This window comes from Miniopterus natalensis, chromosome 5 (genome assembly GCF_054644295.1).
Source record: "Miniopterus natalensis isolate mMinNat1 chromosome 5, mMinNat1.hap1, whole genome shotgun sequence".
Taxonomy (NCBI): domain Eukaryota; kingdom Metazoa; phylum Chordata; class Mammalia; order Chiroptera; family Miniopteridae; genus Miniopterus; species Miniopterus natalensis.
The window spans coordinates 6,573,724-6,589,402 of NC_142085.1; the positions used below are offsets into that span (position 1 = coordinate 6,573,724).

Consider the following 15,679-nt stretch of genomic DNA (forward strand, 5'->3'; position numbering starts at 1 on the left):
AAACATATCCCCCAGCCGAAAGTGGCTTAGTGGTTGAGCATCGACCTAAGATCCAGGAGATTAAGGTTCGATTCCTTGTCAGGGCACATGCCTGGGTTGTGGGCTCAATACCCAGTCGGGGTTGTGCAGGAGGCAGCCGATCAATGACTCTCTCATCATTCATGTTTCTATCTTTCTCTCTCCCTTTCCCTTCCTCTCTCTGAAATCAATAAAGATATATTTTAAAAAAACACACATATCTATATGGTCAATTAATATATGACAAAGGAGGCAATATATACAATGGGGTAAAGACAAGCTATTCAATAAATAGTATTGCAAAACTTGGACAGATACATGCAAAAAGTTAAACTAAGCCATCTTCTTACACCATATACAAGAATGAACTAAAAATGGATTAAAGATTCAAATGTAAAACACAAAACCATTAAAACTCCTAGAAGAAAACATGGGCAGTAAAATCTTGAACATTTCTCTTAGCAATATTTTTAAAGCATATTTCCTTGAACAAGGGAAACAAAATAAAAATAAACATATGGGACTATATCAAAATAAAAGTTTTTTGCACAGCAAAGGAAATTATCAACAAAATGAAAAGACAACCTACTAAATGGGAGAAGATATTCATCCATGATACATCTGTTAAGGAATTAATATCCAAAACTTACAAAGAATTTATACAAACCCACATCAAGAAAACAAACAATCCAATTAAACAACGGGCAAAAGACTTGAATAGACACTTCTCCAAAGAGGACCTACAGATGACCAAGAGACATATGAAAAGATGCTCCACATCACTCATCATCCAAAAACTGAAAACTAAAACTGCAATGAGATATCATCTCATACCTGTCAGAAAGGCTATCATTGATAAATCAATAAACAACAAGTGTATGTGCTGATTTGGAGAGAAAGGAACCCTCATGCACTGTTGGTGGGAATGAAAATTGTTGCAGCTACTATGGAAAACAGTATGGAGGGTCTTCAAAATTTAAAAATAGCACTCCCTTCTGACCCAGCACATTCACTTCTAGGTATATATCTGAGGAAACCTAACACACTGATTCAAAGGAATAGATGTATCCCTATGTTCATTGCAGCATTATTTACAATAGCCAAGATATGGAAGCAACCCAACTGCCCATCAATAAATGAGTGGATAAAAAAGCAGTGGTACATACATACAGTGGAATATTACTTGGACATAAAAAAAAGAATAAAATCTTACCATTTGCAAAAATATGAATGGACCTAAAGTGTACTATGCTAAGTGAGATAAACCAGCCAAAGAAATAGAAATACCGTACGATTTCATTTATATGTGGAATTTAAGAACAAAATAAATGAACAAACAAAACAGAAATATACCTATAGATACAGAGAACAGACTGATGGTTGTCAGAGGAGAGGGTGGTGAAGAGCAGGGTGAAAAAAGTGAAGCAGTTACAAAACTGGTAGTCATGAAAATATGAACTACAGCATAGGGAATGCAGCCAACAATATTGTAATAACTATGTAGGTACCTGAAATATCAGCGGAAACATTTTCTAAAGTATATGATTGTCTAAATGCTGTGATGTACACCTGAACTAACACAAAATAATGTTGAATGCAAACTGTATTTAAATAATAAAACTAAATAATGAGTATTTCAGAGCTATTAAAAAAGTGAATGCTTAACATGTGTGGGTACAATCTTTTTTAGTCTCATATTTCTAATACTTTGCGTTCAAAAAGTTAAAATAGAATTTAATTGAATTGTCAATAAAACTTTCCATATTGGTTTTGATAAACATGCACTCTCAGCACCTTATCATTTACCACAGAAAAATTTTAAATTCAATGACATGCATCTATCAAAATTCCTTTCATATCTATTAACTTCGAAATAAGCACACAATTTCTTAGTATGTAAATATTTTATAAACAGAGAAATAAGTGTAATAAAATTAATGTTAATTCCTGACTCATGTATATTGGAGGAAATACATTAAAATATAATTTAATGGAGGGAAAGGAATGCCAAAATTACATGAGCAAAATGTTGGAAAACTGTGCTTTAAACTCTCATTTTATCTCTTTCCTATAATGTGACTCTAGGCTTTAATGAAGTCCCTTGAAAATCTTACATGAAAATTTCAAGAGATGAACTTATTTCCAGAATTCACATTCTGTAAAAAGGCAGTATCTTGGAAGGTCCTGCGCTTTATAGACTTCAAGCTTTTGTGTAATATGTACATAAAAATACGTGTGTACATTCTTACATTCTTCTAAGAAATCTCATTGGTGGTTTCTTTTCTCTCCTTTTATGTATTCCATAAACTTAATTGTTTGTTAATACTCATCTTGTCTGGAAGTTATAAACTTCTTCTTTACCAATTTTCCTCAGGGAAAAAAATGAGTATATTATGTTATATCCATTCCAATAAGAAAAATCTCATTATTTCTACACCACATAAAAGAAGAAAAGAAAAATGTGGTATTAAAAGGCAGGTGAAGAGGTTCTAATAAAATGAACTTAATCTATCTTGGACAAAACTAATGCAATAGTCACCATAAAAACACCATGATTTCCAAAATATATATTATCAATAAAATTTACTTAGGTTTTACTGACACATGAAGCTATTGCTAATGGACAGGACCTGAAAGGTGCTATTGAAATGGCAGCAAAAACTTAAAATAAGAAGAGACATTATCCAGCTAATGCCAGGTGAAGTTTCAATCAGCTTGGGGACATGACCACTTTCTGGACTGGAATCAATGGTCCATAATGAGAATGGCTAGTCTACTTTCTTTGGTTAGGTAAACGAAGCTTTACTTGATTAGTGAGTGCAGTTGTAATAATGGTGTGAAAATAAAAGAGAATTGAATGTGTGATATTGATAATTTATGTTATAGCTATGTGTAGACATAACGAGCAGTTTGAAATTATTGAGATACATTGCAAGTGCTACATTTATTTTTCAACATCTTTGAAACTTTTAAGAGAATCAAGCATATTGCATTTTTCACTTAACAAATTGAGTACATATTTAAATACAGAAAAAAATTTACTTGACATAGAGATCTGTCTAGTCATATTGAAATGACAGGGTAAATTACATAAATAATAACGGGAAAAATTAAATAACAAATGAAGATGGCAAATTTCAGTTGGATAGATAAGAATCAGATAAAATCATTTAAAATATATGTATGCTGGAGGTGCAGAATCTATTCACTGAGAGTAGAAGAAAGAGGTACAGCAACCAATGAAATAATTACTAGGTATAGAGTGAAATAGATCCCCTTGCCTGTGCCTCGTTCACACTGAACACAAAATAAAAGAATCAATTTACTCAAAATGAGATCACAATGTCAGGAATGAAGGGGGCAAAAATTTGAATCACATGAATAGTATTCTCTATGTTTCAAATTGACCCATATTACTGAAATTTAGAACCACAAGGTTCAAAATTCATCTCATCAATAAGAAGCAATATTATCTTATATTCCCCACATCCCTTACGCAAAAGGTTCAAAGATAGGAAATAAAACCATAAGGGAAAGTACCAAAGTATAACTCTGGGATAAACAATATCAATCATTAGTCTTTCATTGGGTCAACTTTTTAGGAAAAAATGTAAATATGGCAATAGAGTTGACATACAATATTCTATTAGTTTCAGGTGTACAACATAGTGACCAGACATCTGAGTAACATACTTGGTGATCTCCCCAATCTAGCACACTTTCTGAAAGAGGACATGGTTATCAATATCAAATATTATTGACTGTGTTCTCATGCTGAATTTTACAAGACATCCCTATTTTGTAACTCCCAAATTATAAGTCCTAATCCCTTCATATTTTCACCCAGCCCCCAAACACCCTCCTATCTGGCAGTCATCAATTTGTTCTCTATACGAGTTTGTTCCTGTTTTGGTTCTTTGTATATTTTGTTTTTGGATTCCACTTAGAATTGAAATCATATGCTATTTACTTTTCTCTGTCTGACTTATTTTACTCTGCATAATACACTCTAGGTCCATCTACAGTGTAGCAAAATGAAAGATTTCATTTCTTTTAATGGCTAAGTAATACATACTTGTACATATGTGATACATCTTCTTTATCCAATTATCTATTGGAGCACACTTAGGTTGCTTCCATATGTTGGCTATTTTTATAAATAATGCTGCAATGAATATAGTGTTTTTCTTTTTTGGATAAATAACCAGACGTGGGATTGCTGGGTAAGGTGCAAACAAAAGCAATAATACACAAATGAACTACATCAAACTAAGAAGTTTTTGGACAGCAACAGAAACCATTAACAAAATGAAAAGACAACTTACAGAATGGCAGAAATTATTTGCCATTGATACATCCATAAGGGGTTAATATTCAAGATTTATAAAGAATCCATATAACTAAAAGCAAAAAAAAAAAAAAAAAACCACACCACAAAATAAAAACAAACAATCAACCCCATTAAAAAGTGGGCGGAGGGCTTGAATAGAGACTTCTTCAAAGAGGACATACATATGGCCAATACATATATGAAAAGATGCTCAATATCACTAATAATCAGAGAAATGCAAATTAAAATCATAATGAGATATCACTTCACACCTGTGAGAATGGCTATCATCAATAAATCAAAAACAACAAGTGCTGGCAATGATGTCGAAAAAAGGGAACCCTAGTGCACTGTTGATAGAAATGCGCATTGGTGCACAAACTATGGAAAACAGTATGGAGGGTCCTCAAAAATTAAAAATGGAACTGCCTTATAACCCAGAGATTACACTCCTGGATATATATCTGAGAAAACCAGATACATTAATTTGAAAGACTATATGCTGCCCTATGTTCATTGCAATATGGATTACAATGTACAAGATATGGAAGCAACCTATGCACCCCTCAAGATGAGTGGATCAAGAATCTGTGGTACATATATACAATGGATATTACTCACCCATCAAAAAGAATAAAATCTTACCATTTGCAACAACATGGGTGGATTTACAGGGTGTCATGCTAAGTGAAATAAGTCAGTCAGAAAAAGACAAATAACATTTGACTTCACTTATATGTGAATCTAAAGAACAATATGAAAAACAAAAGAAAGACAGACTTAAAGATACAGGAACACATAGACTTATGTCACAGAGGAGAGGACTTGGAGGTTAGGTGACAAAGGTAATGGGATTAAGATGTACAAACTGGTACTTCTAAAATAGTCCCTGAGAAGTAAAGCATAAAGAACATAGACAATAATATTCTAATAACTATGTGTGGTGCCAGGTGAGTACTGGAAATATAGTGGGGAACACTTTGGAAGGTATATGATTTTCTAACCACTAAACAAAATAATGTTAAATGCACAAGCCAATTAAAAAATAAAATTAAGAAAATAAAAAGTTATCTAATTTACTGGAGAATGAGTAATAGTCATTATTTTGAACATCAACTGCAAATTTTAAAAAATGATGAGGAATGATAAAAATATATTTAAAAAGTAGGAAATTATACAAGGTGTCCACGTCACAAACAAATATTCTCATTTTATAAAAATCACCTGTTTCACTGTACATGAATTTTAACTAGGAAGATTTATGTCTCATTTTTCTGGAGTTATTCCAACGCTATTCTTATTTTCCAAGGATAATTATTAATAAATTTGTATAAGTTATATTTCTAAATAACAAATGACCACAAACTTTGTGCCTTAAAAGGAAACACATTTATTTTCTAATGGTTTCTCGGGATCAGTAACATGGTATAGCTTTATTGGATGCTGTACCTCACGGATTTTCAAAATGCTGCAATCAAGGTATTCACCACTACGACCTGGTTAAGGAAGGATCGGTTTCCAAGCCCATTTGTATAGCTCTGGCAAGAATTCCAACGGAATGGCTGTTTGGTTGAGGGCATCAATTCTGAACTGGCTGTTGGCCTGAGGCTGCCATAGGATCCTTCCCATGGGGTTTTCCTCAACATGGCAACTTGCTTTGTCAAGGGTGGTAAGGGAAAGATTCTGCTAGCAAGAGAGACATCAAAATATTTTCTAATTTAAGTGACATCCAATCAAACTTGAGATCAGAGGACAGTTATTCAATGGGAGAGGATTACAGAGACCATGAAGAGGCTGAAACCACTGGCGACCAGGTGAAATTTTCAGTTTAAGGTAAAATTTGCATCAAATTCTCACATCTCCTGGTTGCTGGGATTTTTTGGTACTATCAATTTAACAACAAAAATATTATTTCAACTTGAAAATATGGTCATGAATAGATGGATTATACATTCAAGGTCAGTGGATGAGTGATGACCCTGTTCAGAATTGACAAATGGCATGACGTGAGAAATTAAATATAGCACAGGCTTAGAAGAGACAATGCACAGAGAAGTGTCACTGCAACTTTGGAGTCTTCTCTTGTCTCCTCAGGATTTGGAGAAGCATCAACTGTGTAGTAATGGAGCCAAAAACATGGAATACCTGGGAGAGGTCCTAAGTTTGGATATTTTTCAGAAATATATAATACACAGACATACACACACACACACACACACACACATATGTTACATAGATGTACGATAGAAACCATGTGTCTAACACCTTAACACCATTCATCTCACTAACTTCTTCATGAAACAGGCTCTTTTCTGCAAGATGGATGCCGCCAAAGTTTACAGGGAAATCATTGTATAAAATGAAAGAAACAGGAATGGGAAGGGAAACAGAAATGGCAAGAATCCAAAGAGGAGAAGTCCAGTTCCCAAAATGAGGCTTGGAAGAGCAGACAGAATAGGCCAATGGAAGTCATCGAGGTAAAACGCCAGGAAATAGTAAAGAGGGAAAGAAGCCAGAGGTTCACAGGAGATCGAGAGTATAGGGAATCATAAATTTTACCTAATCTTGTCTGAAGTTCCTCTGAAAAAGAAAGGAAAGATCAATGTCAATTTCATGGGAAAGGACCACAAGGAGAATTTAAACTTACTACTGAATTCATATTTGAGCTGACCAGGTTTCAGATGGACACACAACACACTTGCACACACACCTGTGCACTGACCGTCACACCCCTGGGCCCCAAGACACTGGCTCAAAGCTCACTATTGTCCAGAGATTATGTTCAATACACAAGAAGGAGGAAAATGGGGTAAATTTAGTGAAATAACATAAAACCTAAAGAAATATTAATGTCAGCGGTTAATTGTTAAGGTATTCTTTAACTATTTGAAAATTTGTGTTCCTATGATTCAGTCTCTTAACTTTAGTGTCATCATGGGCTGCTTCTAAAATATTGGTCCGTCTCATCCCTGAGGCAGCTGCACTGTATGAAGCCAGCACAAGCGCTGTGGGAGGGAGCAGTGACACAGAGCGCCCGCAGGCACACAGGCCAGGCTTCTGGGTGCCTGTGTTCACAATGTTCTTGTCCAAAGAATAATTTCCAAGCAAACTCCACTTGAACTTCTGTGTTAACTCATTCCTGAAGGAAGCTTCCCGTAATCAATTCACATGGGTGCTGAATGCAGGAGAGAGAAAGCCCTGTGATTCTCTGACAGAGATTCTGTTTCTCACTGGATCTTTATTGTGCATGTGTCTTGACTGAGAAAACAATATCTAAACACACATATACCAGAAAGGTTATCTAAATATGGTAAAGGAGATGCAACTAAATATGCACATATGCCAATGATTATTTCTGCAATGTGGCCTGTCAAGTGCCCTCCATAAATAAAGAATAAATCTCGAAAATCCATTCCACTGAAATCATCACGACAACTATAGAAAATACCATGTGATATGTGGGGACAGAAAGGTTTCAATAACTCCTGAGTAGGGTACTAAAGAGTGGTGTAGAAATATCTTAGAACATAGACTTAGATATTAGAGTTTTACTTGAGTGAAAAACATATGTATAAGATCCCAAAGGAAGAGCAATTTGGTGACTTAATAATCACATGATTAAAAATGAAAGAAGGGTAATAACTATTGTCGAAAAGAGAATATCAGGAGGCACAATCATGAAAAAATATTTATATACTTTGGACCACTTGAGAATATGGTCAAGGGGAGTAGAACAGCATTTCTCAGGATTATACAATCTAAAGAACTTCATAAACTGATGAACACAATAAATTCAATGACAGGGAAGCATGTAACATACTGACGAATCTGGGAGGGATGGAAGAGGGTGGGTGGGTGGAGGGGGAGAGAGTAGCCAAAGAACTTATAGGCATATATTCACAACCCAAGGACACAGACATGGTGTGGAGAGGGACTGGGGAGGGGTGTGGGATGGGGTGGAATGAATCATTGTGGAGAAAAAGGGACATCTGCAGTATTTTAAACAAACAAACAAACAAAAGATTATACATGACTACAGTATGTTCAGAGTGTTTAAAATTCCAATTGGAGAAGAAACATAAATCTGAAACTTTGATGACTGATCCCTTCTCTTCAAAATTAGGACATTTTCCTGGGCCTGTCCTTGGGCACCACAATCCAGAGAACCTGCTGGAGAGCCCAAGGGAACGGAAGTGTCCTACAAGATATCTTAAAAGGAAGCGAGCACATTCTCTTAACCCGATCCTTCTCATCTCAGCAGCTTTGAAATGGAATTAAAGTGAGCATCTAGGGGTAGGAGAAGCCTGAGAATATATTGCAACTGAAGGAAAGTAGGAAAAAAAGAAATGAATGGGATACTTTAAAATTCAAGATGAAAGAGAGAAAAAGAAGAGCAAAGGAAGGGTTGGGTAACCATTTAGAGAATGAAATAACGACAAGAAAAAGACATTTTCTCTGAAATCCATCACTAAAGGAGCGCCAGTCTGAGAAAAGTTACCAAAAGCTTGCTGAAATTCTTCTGAAAAGGAAAATGGAAAACTTTTCTAAATATAAGGGAAATAAACATAGACAATTCAGGTCAGTTGAAAATTGCCACTGAAAGTAAATTGGTACAATGAATATAATGAGAAAAAGAGGAAGCATGGAACACACCCAAACTGAAAAGATGGGGAGAGCACCTTTTTTCCTGGGAAAGGGAGAAAAAGAACTGAATTCTCTCCAATGACTAAAGAAACGGAAAATGTTGGTGGAGTGTCAGGGAGACCACCTACAATTCTGCCCCATACACATTTCTCTATGGATGGCTGGAGGTCCTTGGGAAATTGAAGGGTTGGACCACAACACCTATATAATGAAGTAGAATGATTTTGTGACAAATATTTTCTTAGCAGTAGTATATTTAAATTGATATTTTAAGTTTGCAAACTTCTTACATGTATATTAAATTAAGCAAGGTGACTTTAGGTGTGGTATATTTTGTACCAATAAAGGTCAATCTATGAATCCTGAGAGAATCTCTTTAGTAGATGTGATGATCCTTGAGAAAGTGAATGACTATCATGTGTGGGCACAAATCTTTTTGCAGGTCTAATGGTTTTAAATCTTTGAGTTTAATGAAATTGCAACAGACCTTAATTGTCAATAGGTAGAACTTTTAAAATTAGTTTTGTAAACACTTTGTCGATTTCAGCATTTAACTCAGGAGTTCACAGAATTGAGTGAAACTGGTACTTGCCTCTGTCCTGTTCACTCTGCCCTGAAAAGTAAAGGAAGAAATAAACAAGTCATGCCAAATGAAACCACAATATGGGGGAGAGAGGAGAACAAACATTGGTATCCTTTTCATGGTTCCCTCTGCAGTGGAAATTTACCCAACTTTGGCACAATTTCAAACAAAAGGTGCCAAAGGACGTCTCAGACACCAGAGGTAGTGGCACTTGACCTCCCTCATGCCTTGTGCAAAAGGAACTAAATTAGGAAATAAAACCAGGAGGGAGGTAGAACGGCAATTCTGGGATGTGCATTATCAATCTTTCCTCTGTCATTGGACTATCACCTTTTTCACATTGGAAAGCAAACTTGCATTTCTCCATGACAATGGTGCTTAAACAATGAGGCGGAAGCACACAGTACAGGCACCCATCTGACATTCCCTTGACCAGGAATGGAACCTGGGACCTCTCGGTGCAGTTGCCAAGGCTCTAACCACTGAGTGATACTGGCCAGGGCAAGAAATATATTCTGAAAGACCTTTCCCAAGGTAAAAAATAGAATTGAACTTGTCATTATAAAAGGGGGATATTAAGGTTTGAATGATTAAGGGTTTTGGTATTTTTCCAGTAATGCTGTGGTCAATTTTTTCTTGTGTTCTTCACATAAAACATCCAGATGAGAGATATATTACTTTTCAGCGTTCCTTAAGATATTTACTCCATCTGCAAATTCTATTTTTAATTCTTGTTTATTGATTTTTACAGTGCTAAAGGGAGTGGGGTTAGAGGGAAATATTTGTGGTCCACTTATTGGTGCATTCATTGCCTGATTTTTAAAATGTGTTGATTGATTTTAAAGAAAAAGAAAGGCAACGAAGGAGAGGAACACAAACACAGAGAACCATGGAACATTGTTTTCTTGCTTCCTGTAGTTGCCCCACTGTGGATTGAACTTAAAATCTAGGTTTGTGCCCTGACCAGAAATTGAACCCACAACCTTGTCTCCTTGGGACCACAGTCTGACCATTCGAGCACCTCAGCCAGTCCTGCATTGTTTTGGTAGAGTGCTGTTTGTCATTTGATAACTGTGTCAACACAAATGCAAAAGAATAAAAAATTGATTTGGTCAAATATTATTAAAATCCCCCTCAAAAGAGGTAAATTTATTTAGATACCTGGGAATACCTGCTTTATAGTCAAGGGCACTGGAAGAGTGATGCCCCAGGTCACCCTTGGCCAGTGAATGATATGACATATTAATTATAACTCAGGCTTTAGACAGACAATGGTCAGAGAAACTTAACTCTGCAAGTTTGGAGACTTCTCTTGTCTCTTAAGGATTTGGCAAAGTATCAGCTGCACAGTAATGAGCCCCTAGACACTGGACATCTGACAGACGTCCTCAGCTTCGATATGTTTGAGGAATACATATATAATATTTATGTAAATATATTTTTATATATATAATATATACGTTATGGAAACCATATGTCTAACAGCTTAACACTCTTCATCAAACCAACTTTTTAAACAGGTAATTCTCTGCAAGACAGAAATATCGAGTGTTTTCAGGCCATAATTGCATAAACTGAAACACAAGGAATGGAAAGGGAGGGGAGGTAGCAAACAGAAATGCGAGAACTCCGAATAGGAGAAGTCCAGTCCCAAAATCAGGGTGGGAAGAACAGAGATCAGGAGGACAGGCCAATGGAAAGCATAGAGGTAAAAAGTCAGGACAGAGCAAAGAGGGAAATTAGTCAGATGTTTTACAGGAGATCAAGAGTAAGGGGATATCATAAATTTTACCTAATCTTGTCTGAAGTTTCACTGGGAAAAAAAAAACAAAAACCAGACAGGTCAATTCCATGGGAAAAAAACACAGAGAGATATCAAATGTACTAATTAATTCATACGTCATTTTGACTTTACCACAATCCAGATGAAAACACACAAATTCACAAGCATACATACACATCAATACAACCTTCACCCTGCCACCCCCGCCCATAGTTCATTATGTGCTGACATTTTCTACAAAAAATAACATGCACGAATATGGAGCTAATTTCATGAAATACAAAATTTTAGGAATGTTAGTTTGTTGCTTAATTTGGAAAATCCATTTGAAACTATTAATGTTCCCATTATTCAGTTGGTCAGCTTTAGTGCATGCTTATAGGCTTCATTTATTTATATATTTATTAAATTGAAATATTCCAACTATAGTTGACATACAATGTTCTATTAAGTTTCCAGTGTACAGCACAGTGACATGACTGCTGTGTAACTTACTTGGTGATCTCCCTGTTCAGTCTAGCATCCACTTAACCCAATACATGATTATCATAATATTATTGACCATATACTCCGTGCTGGACTTTAGAAGCAATGACTATCTTGTAACTCCCAAATTATGCTTCCTAATCTCTTCACATTTTCACCCAGTCACAAACCCCCCTCCTATTTCACAATCATCAGTTTGTTTCTCGTTTGGTTCTTTGCATATTTTGTTTTTAGATTCCTCATAGAATTGAAATCATATGCTATTTATTTTTCTCTGTTTGACTTGTTTTTCTCAGCATAGTACACTCTACGTCCATCTATGGTGTAGCAAATGGAAAGATTTCATTTCTTTTTATTGCTGGGTAATACTTCCTTGTACATATGTAACATATATTCTTTATCCAGTTCTCTATAGAAGCACACTTAAGTTGCTTCCATATGTTGGCTACTTTTATAAATAGTGCTGCAATGAATATAGTGTTTTTCTTTTTTGGATAAATACCCAGACATGGGATGCTGGGTAATGTGCCAACCTAAGAAATGATACACAAATGGGACTACATCAAAATATGAAGTTTTTGCACAGCATCAGAAACCATCAACAAAATGAAAAGGCAACTTACTAATGGCAGATATTATTACATGCATAAGGGGTTAATATCCCAAATTAATAAAGAACTCATGTAACTCAACACCAAAAAACCCAAAAGGCCCAATTTAAAATTGGGTAGAGGGTCTGAATTGACATTTCTCCAAAGATGACATACACATGGCCAATACACATATGAAAAGATGCTCAATGTCACTAATCATCAGAGAAATGCAAATTAAAATCATAATGAGGTATCACTCACAGCTGTGAGAATGGCTACCATCAATAAATCAGTGAACAAGAAGTATTGGGCAGGATGTAGAAAAAGAGAACCTCTGTGAATTGTTCCTGGTGTGCAGAATGGTGCAGGAGCTACGGAAAACAGAATGGAGAGTCCTCAAAAGTCAAAACGGGACTACCTTAAAGTCCAGAGACTACACTGCAGGGTATATATCTCAGGAAACCCAACACAACCATTTGAAAGAATGCGTGCTCCCCTATGTTCATTGCAGCACTATTTACAACAGCCAAGATTTGGACAAAGCCTAAGTGCCCCTCAAAAGATGAGGGTATCTACAATGGTGGTACATATATACAATGGAATATTACTCAGCCATGAAAAGAATAAAATCTTACCATTTGCAACAGCATGGATGGATTTAGAGGGTGTTATGCTAAGTGAAATAAGTCAGTCAGAAAAAGACAAATAGCCTATGATTTCACTCAGATGTGGAAGCTAAAGAACAATATGAACAAACAAAACACAAAAAGACTCAGAGATGCAGAGGACAGTCTGATGTATGTCAGAGGGGAGGGGACTTGGGGGTTAGGTGACAAAGGTGATGGAATTGACATGTACAAATTGGTAGTTCCAAAATAGTCACTGGGATGCAAAGCATAAGGAACATGGTCAAGAATATTGAAATAACTTCGTGTGGTGCCAGGTGGGTACTTGAAATATAGTGGGGAACACTTGGGAAGGTATATGATTTTCTAACCATTAAACAAAATAATGTTAGATGCACAAGCCAATTAAAAAATAAAATTAAGAAAATAAATAAGTTATCTATTTAATTTATTGGAGAATGAGTAATAGCATTATTTTGAGAATCAACTGCAAATTTTCAAAAACTGATGAGGACCAATAAAAATATATTTAAAACGAGTAGGTATCCAAGCTATCCACTTCACAAACAAATATTCCCATTTTATAAAAATCACCTCTTTCACTGTATATGAATTTTAATTAGGAAGATTTGTGTCTCATTTTGCTGTAGCTATTCCAATGTTATTCCTATTTTCTAAGGATAATTATTAATAAATTTGTATTAGTTATATTTCTAAATAACAAATGACCACAAACTTTGTGCCTTAAAAGGAAACACATTTACTATCTAACGGTTTCTGGGGATCGGGAACATGGCATAGCTTTCTTCGATGCTGTACCTCACGGATTTTCAAGAGGCTTCAATCAAGGAGTTCACCACTAGGACCTGGTTAGAGAAGGACCTGTTTCCAAGCCCATCTGTATGGCTATGGGCAGAATTCCAACAGAAGGGCTGTTTGGTTGAGGGGTCTCAATTCTCCACTGGCTATTGGCCTGAGGCTGCCATGGGATCCTTGCATGGTGTTTTCCTCAACATGGCAACTTGCTTTGTCAAGGGTAGTAAGGGAAAGATTCTGCTAGCAAGAGAGACATCAAAATATTTTCTAATTTAAGTGACATCCAATCAAACTTGAGATCAGAGGACAGTTATTCAATGGGAGAGGATTACAGAGACCATGAAGAGGCTGAAACCACTGGCGACCAGGTGAAATTTTCAGTTTAAGGTAAAATTTGCATCAAATTCTCACATCTCCTGGTTGCTGGGATTTTTTGGTACTATCAATTTAACAACAAAAATATTATTTCAACTTGAAAATATGGTCATGAATAGATGGATTATACATTCAAGGTCAGTGGATGAGTGATGACCCTGTTCAGAACTGACAAATGGCATGACATGAGAAATTAATTATAGCACAGGCTTAGAAGAGACAATGCACAGAGAAAAGTCACTGCAACTTTGGAGTCTTCTCTTGTCTCCTCAGGATTTGGAGAAGCATCAACTGTGCAGTAATGCAGCCCAAAACATGGAATACCTGGGAGAGGTCCTAAGTTTGGATATTTTTCAGAAATATATAATACACAGACATACACACACACACACACATATGTTACATAGATGTACGATAGAAACCATGTGTCTAACACCTTAACACCATTCATCTCACTAACTTCTTCATGAAACAGGCTCTTTTCTGCAAGATGGATGCTGCCAAAGTTTACAGGGAAATCATTGTATAAAATGAAAGAAACAGGAATGGGAAGGGAAACAGAAATGGCAAGAATCCAAAGAGGAGAAGTCCAGTTCCCAAAATGAGGCTTGGAAGAGCAGGCAGAATAGGCCAATGGAAGTCATCGAGGTAAAACGCCAGGAAATAGTAAAGAGGGAAAGAAGCCAGAGGTTTCACAGGAGATCGAGAGTATAGGGAATCATAAATTTTACCTAATCTTGTCTGAAGTTCCTCTGAAAAAGAAAGGAAAGATCAATGTCAATTTCATGGGAAAGGACCACAAGGAGAATTTAAACTTACTACTGAATTCATATTTGAGCTGACCAGGTTTCAGATGGACACACAACACACTTGCACACACACCTGTGCACTGACCGTCACACCCCTGGGCCCCAAGACACTGGCTCAGAGCTCACTATTGTCCAGAGATTATGTTCAATACACAAGAAGGAGGAAAATGGGGTAAATTTAGTGAAATAACATAAAACCTAAAGAAATATTAATGTCAGCGGTTAGTTGTTAAGGTATTCTTTAACTATTTGAAAATTTGTGTTCCTATGATTCAGTCTCTTAACTTTAGTGTCATCATGGGCTGCTTCTAAAATATTGGTCCGTCTCATCCCTGAGGCAGCTGCACTGTATGAAGCCAGCACAAACGCTGTGGGAGGGAGCAGTGACACAGAGCGCCCGCAGGCACACAGGCCAGGCTTCCGGGTGCCTGTGTCCACAACGTTCTTGTCCAAAGAATAATTTCCAAGCAAACTCCACTTGAACTTCTGTGTTAACTCATTCCTGAAGGAAGCTTCCCGTAATCAATTCACATGGGTGCTGAATGCAGGAGAGAGAAAGCCCTGTGATTCTCTGACAGAGATTCTGTTTCTCACTGGATCTTTATTGTGCATGTCT

At 36.2% G+C, this 15,679-nt stretch overlaps 1 protein-coding gene across 1 annotated transcript in view; it reads right to left on the reverse strand.

Moving 5' to 3' along the window:
* Nucleotides 1-15,679, reverse strand: part of LOC107544123 (butyrophilin subfamily 1 member A1-like) — a 139,121-nt gene that overhangs the window by 17,813 nt on the left and 105,629 nt on the right. The window contains exons 15-18 of the mRNA XM_087817324.1: nucleotides 14,986-15,006; nucleotides 11,368-11,388; nucleotides 9,585-9,605; nucleotides 6,908-6,928 (exon numbers count right to left, since the gene is read on the reverse strand). Of these exons, the coding sequence (XP_087673450.1) occupies nucleotides 6,908-6,928; nucleotides 9,585-9,605; nucleotides 11,368-11,388; nucleotides 14,986-15,006 (84 nt within the window). The remainder of the gene's footprint in view (nucleotides 1-6,907; nucleotides 6,929-9,584; nucleotides 9,606-11,367; nucleotides 11,389-14,985; nucleotides 15,007-15,679) is intronic.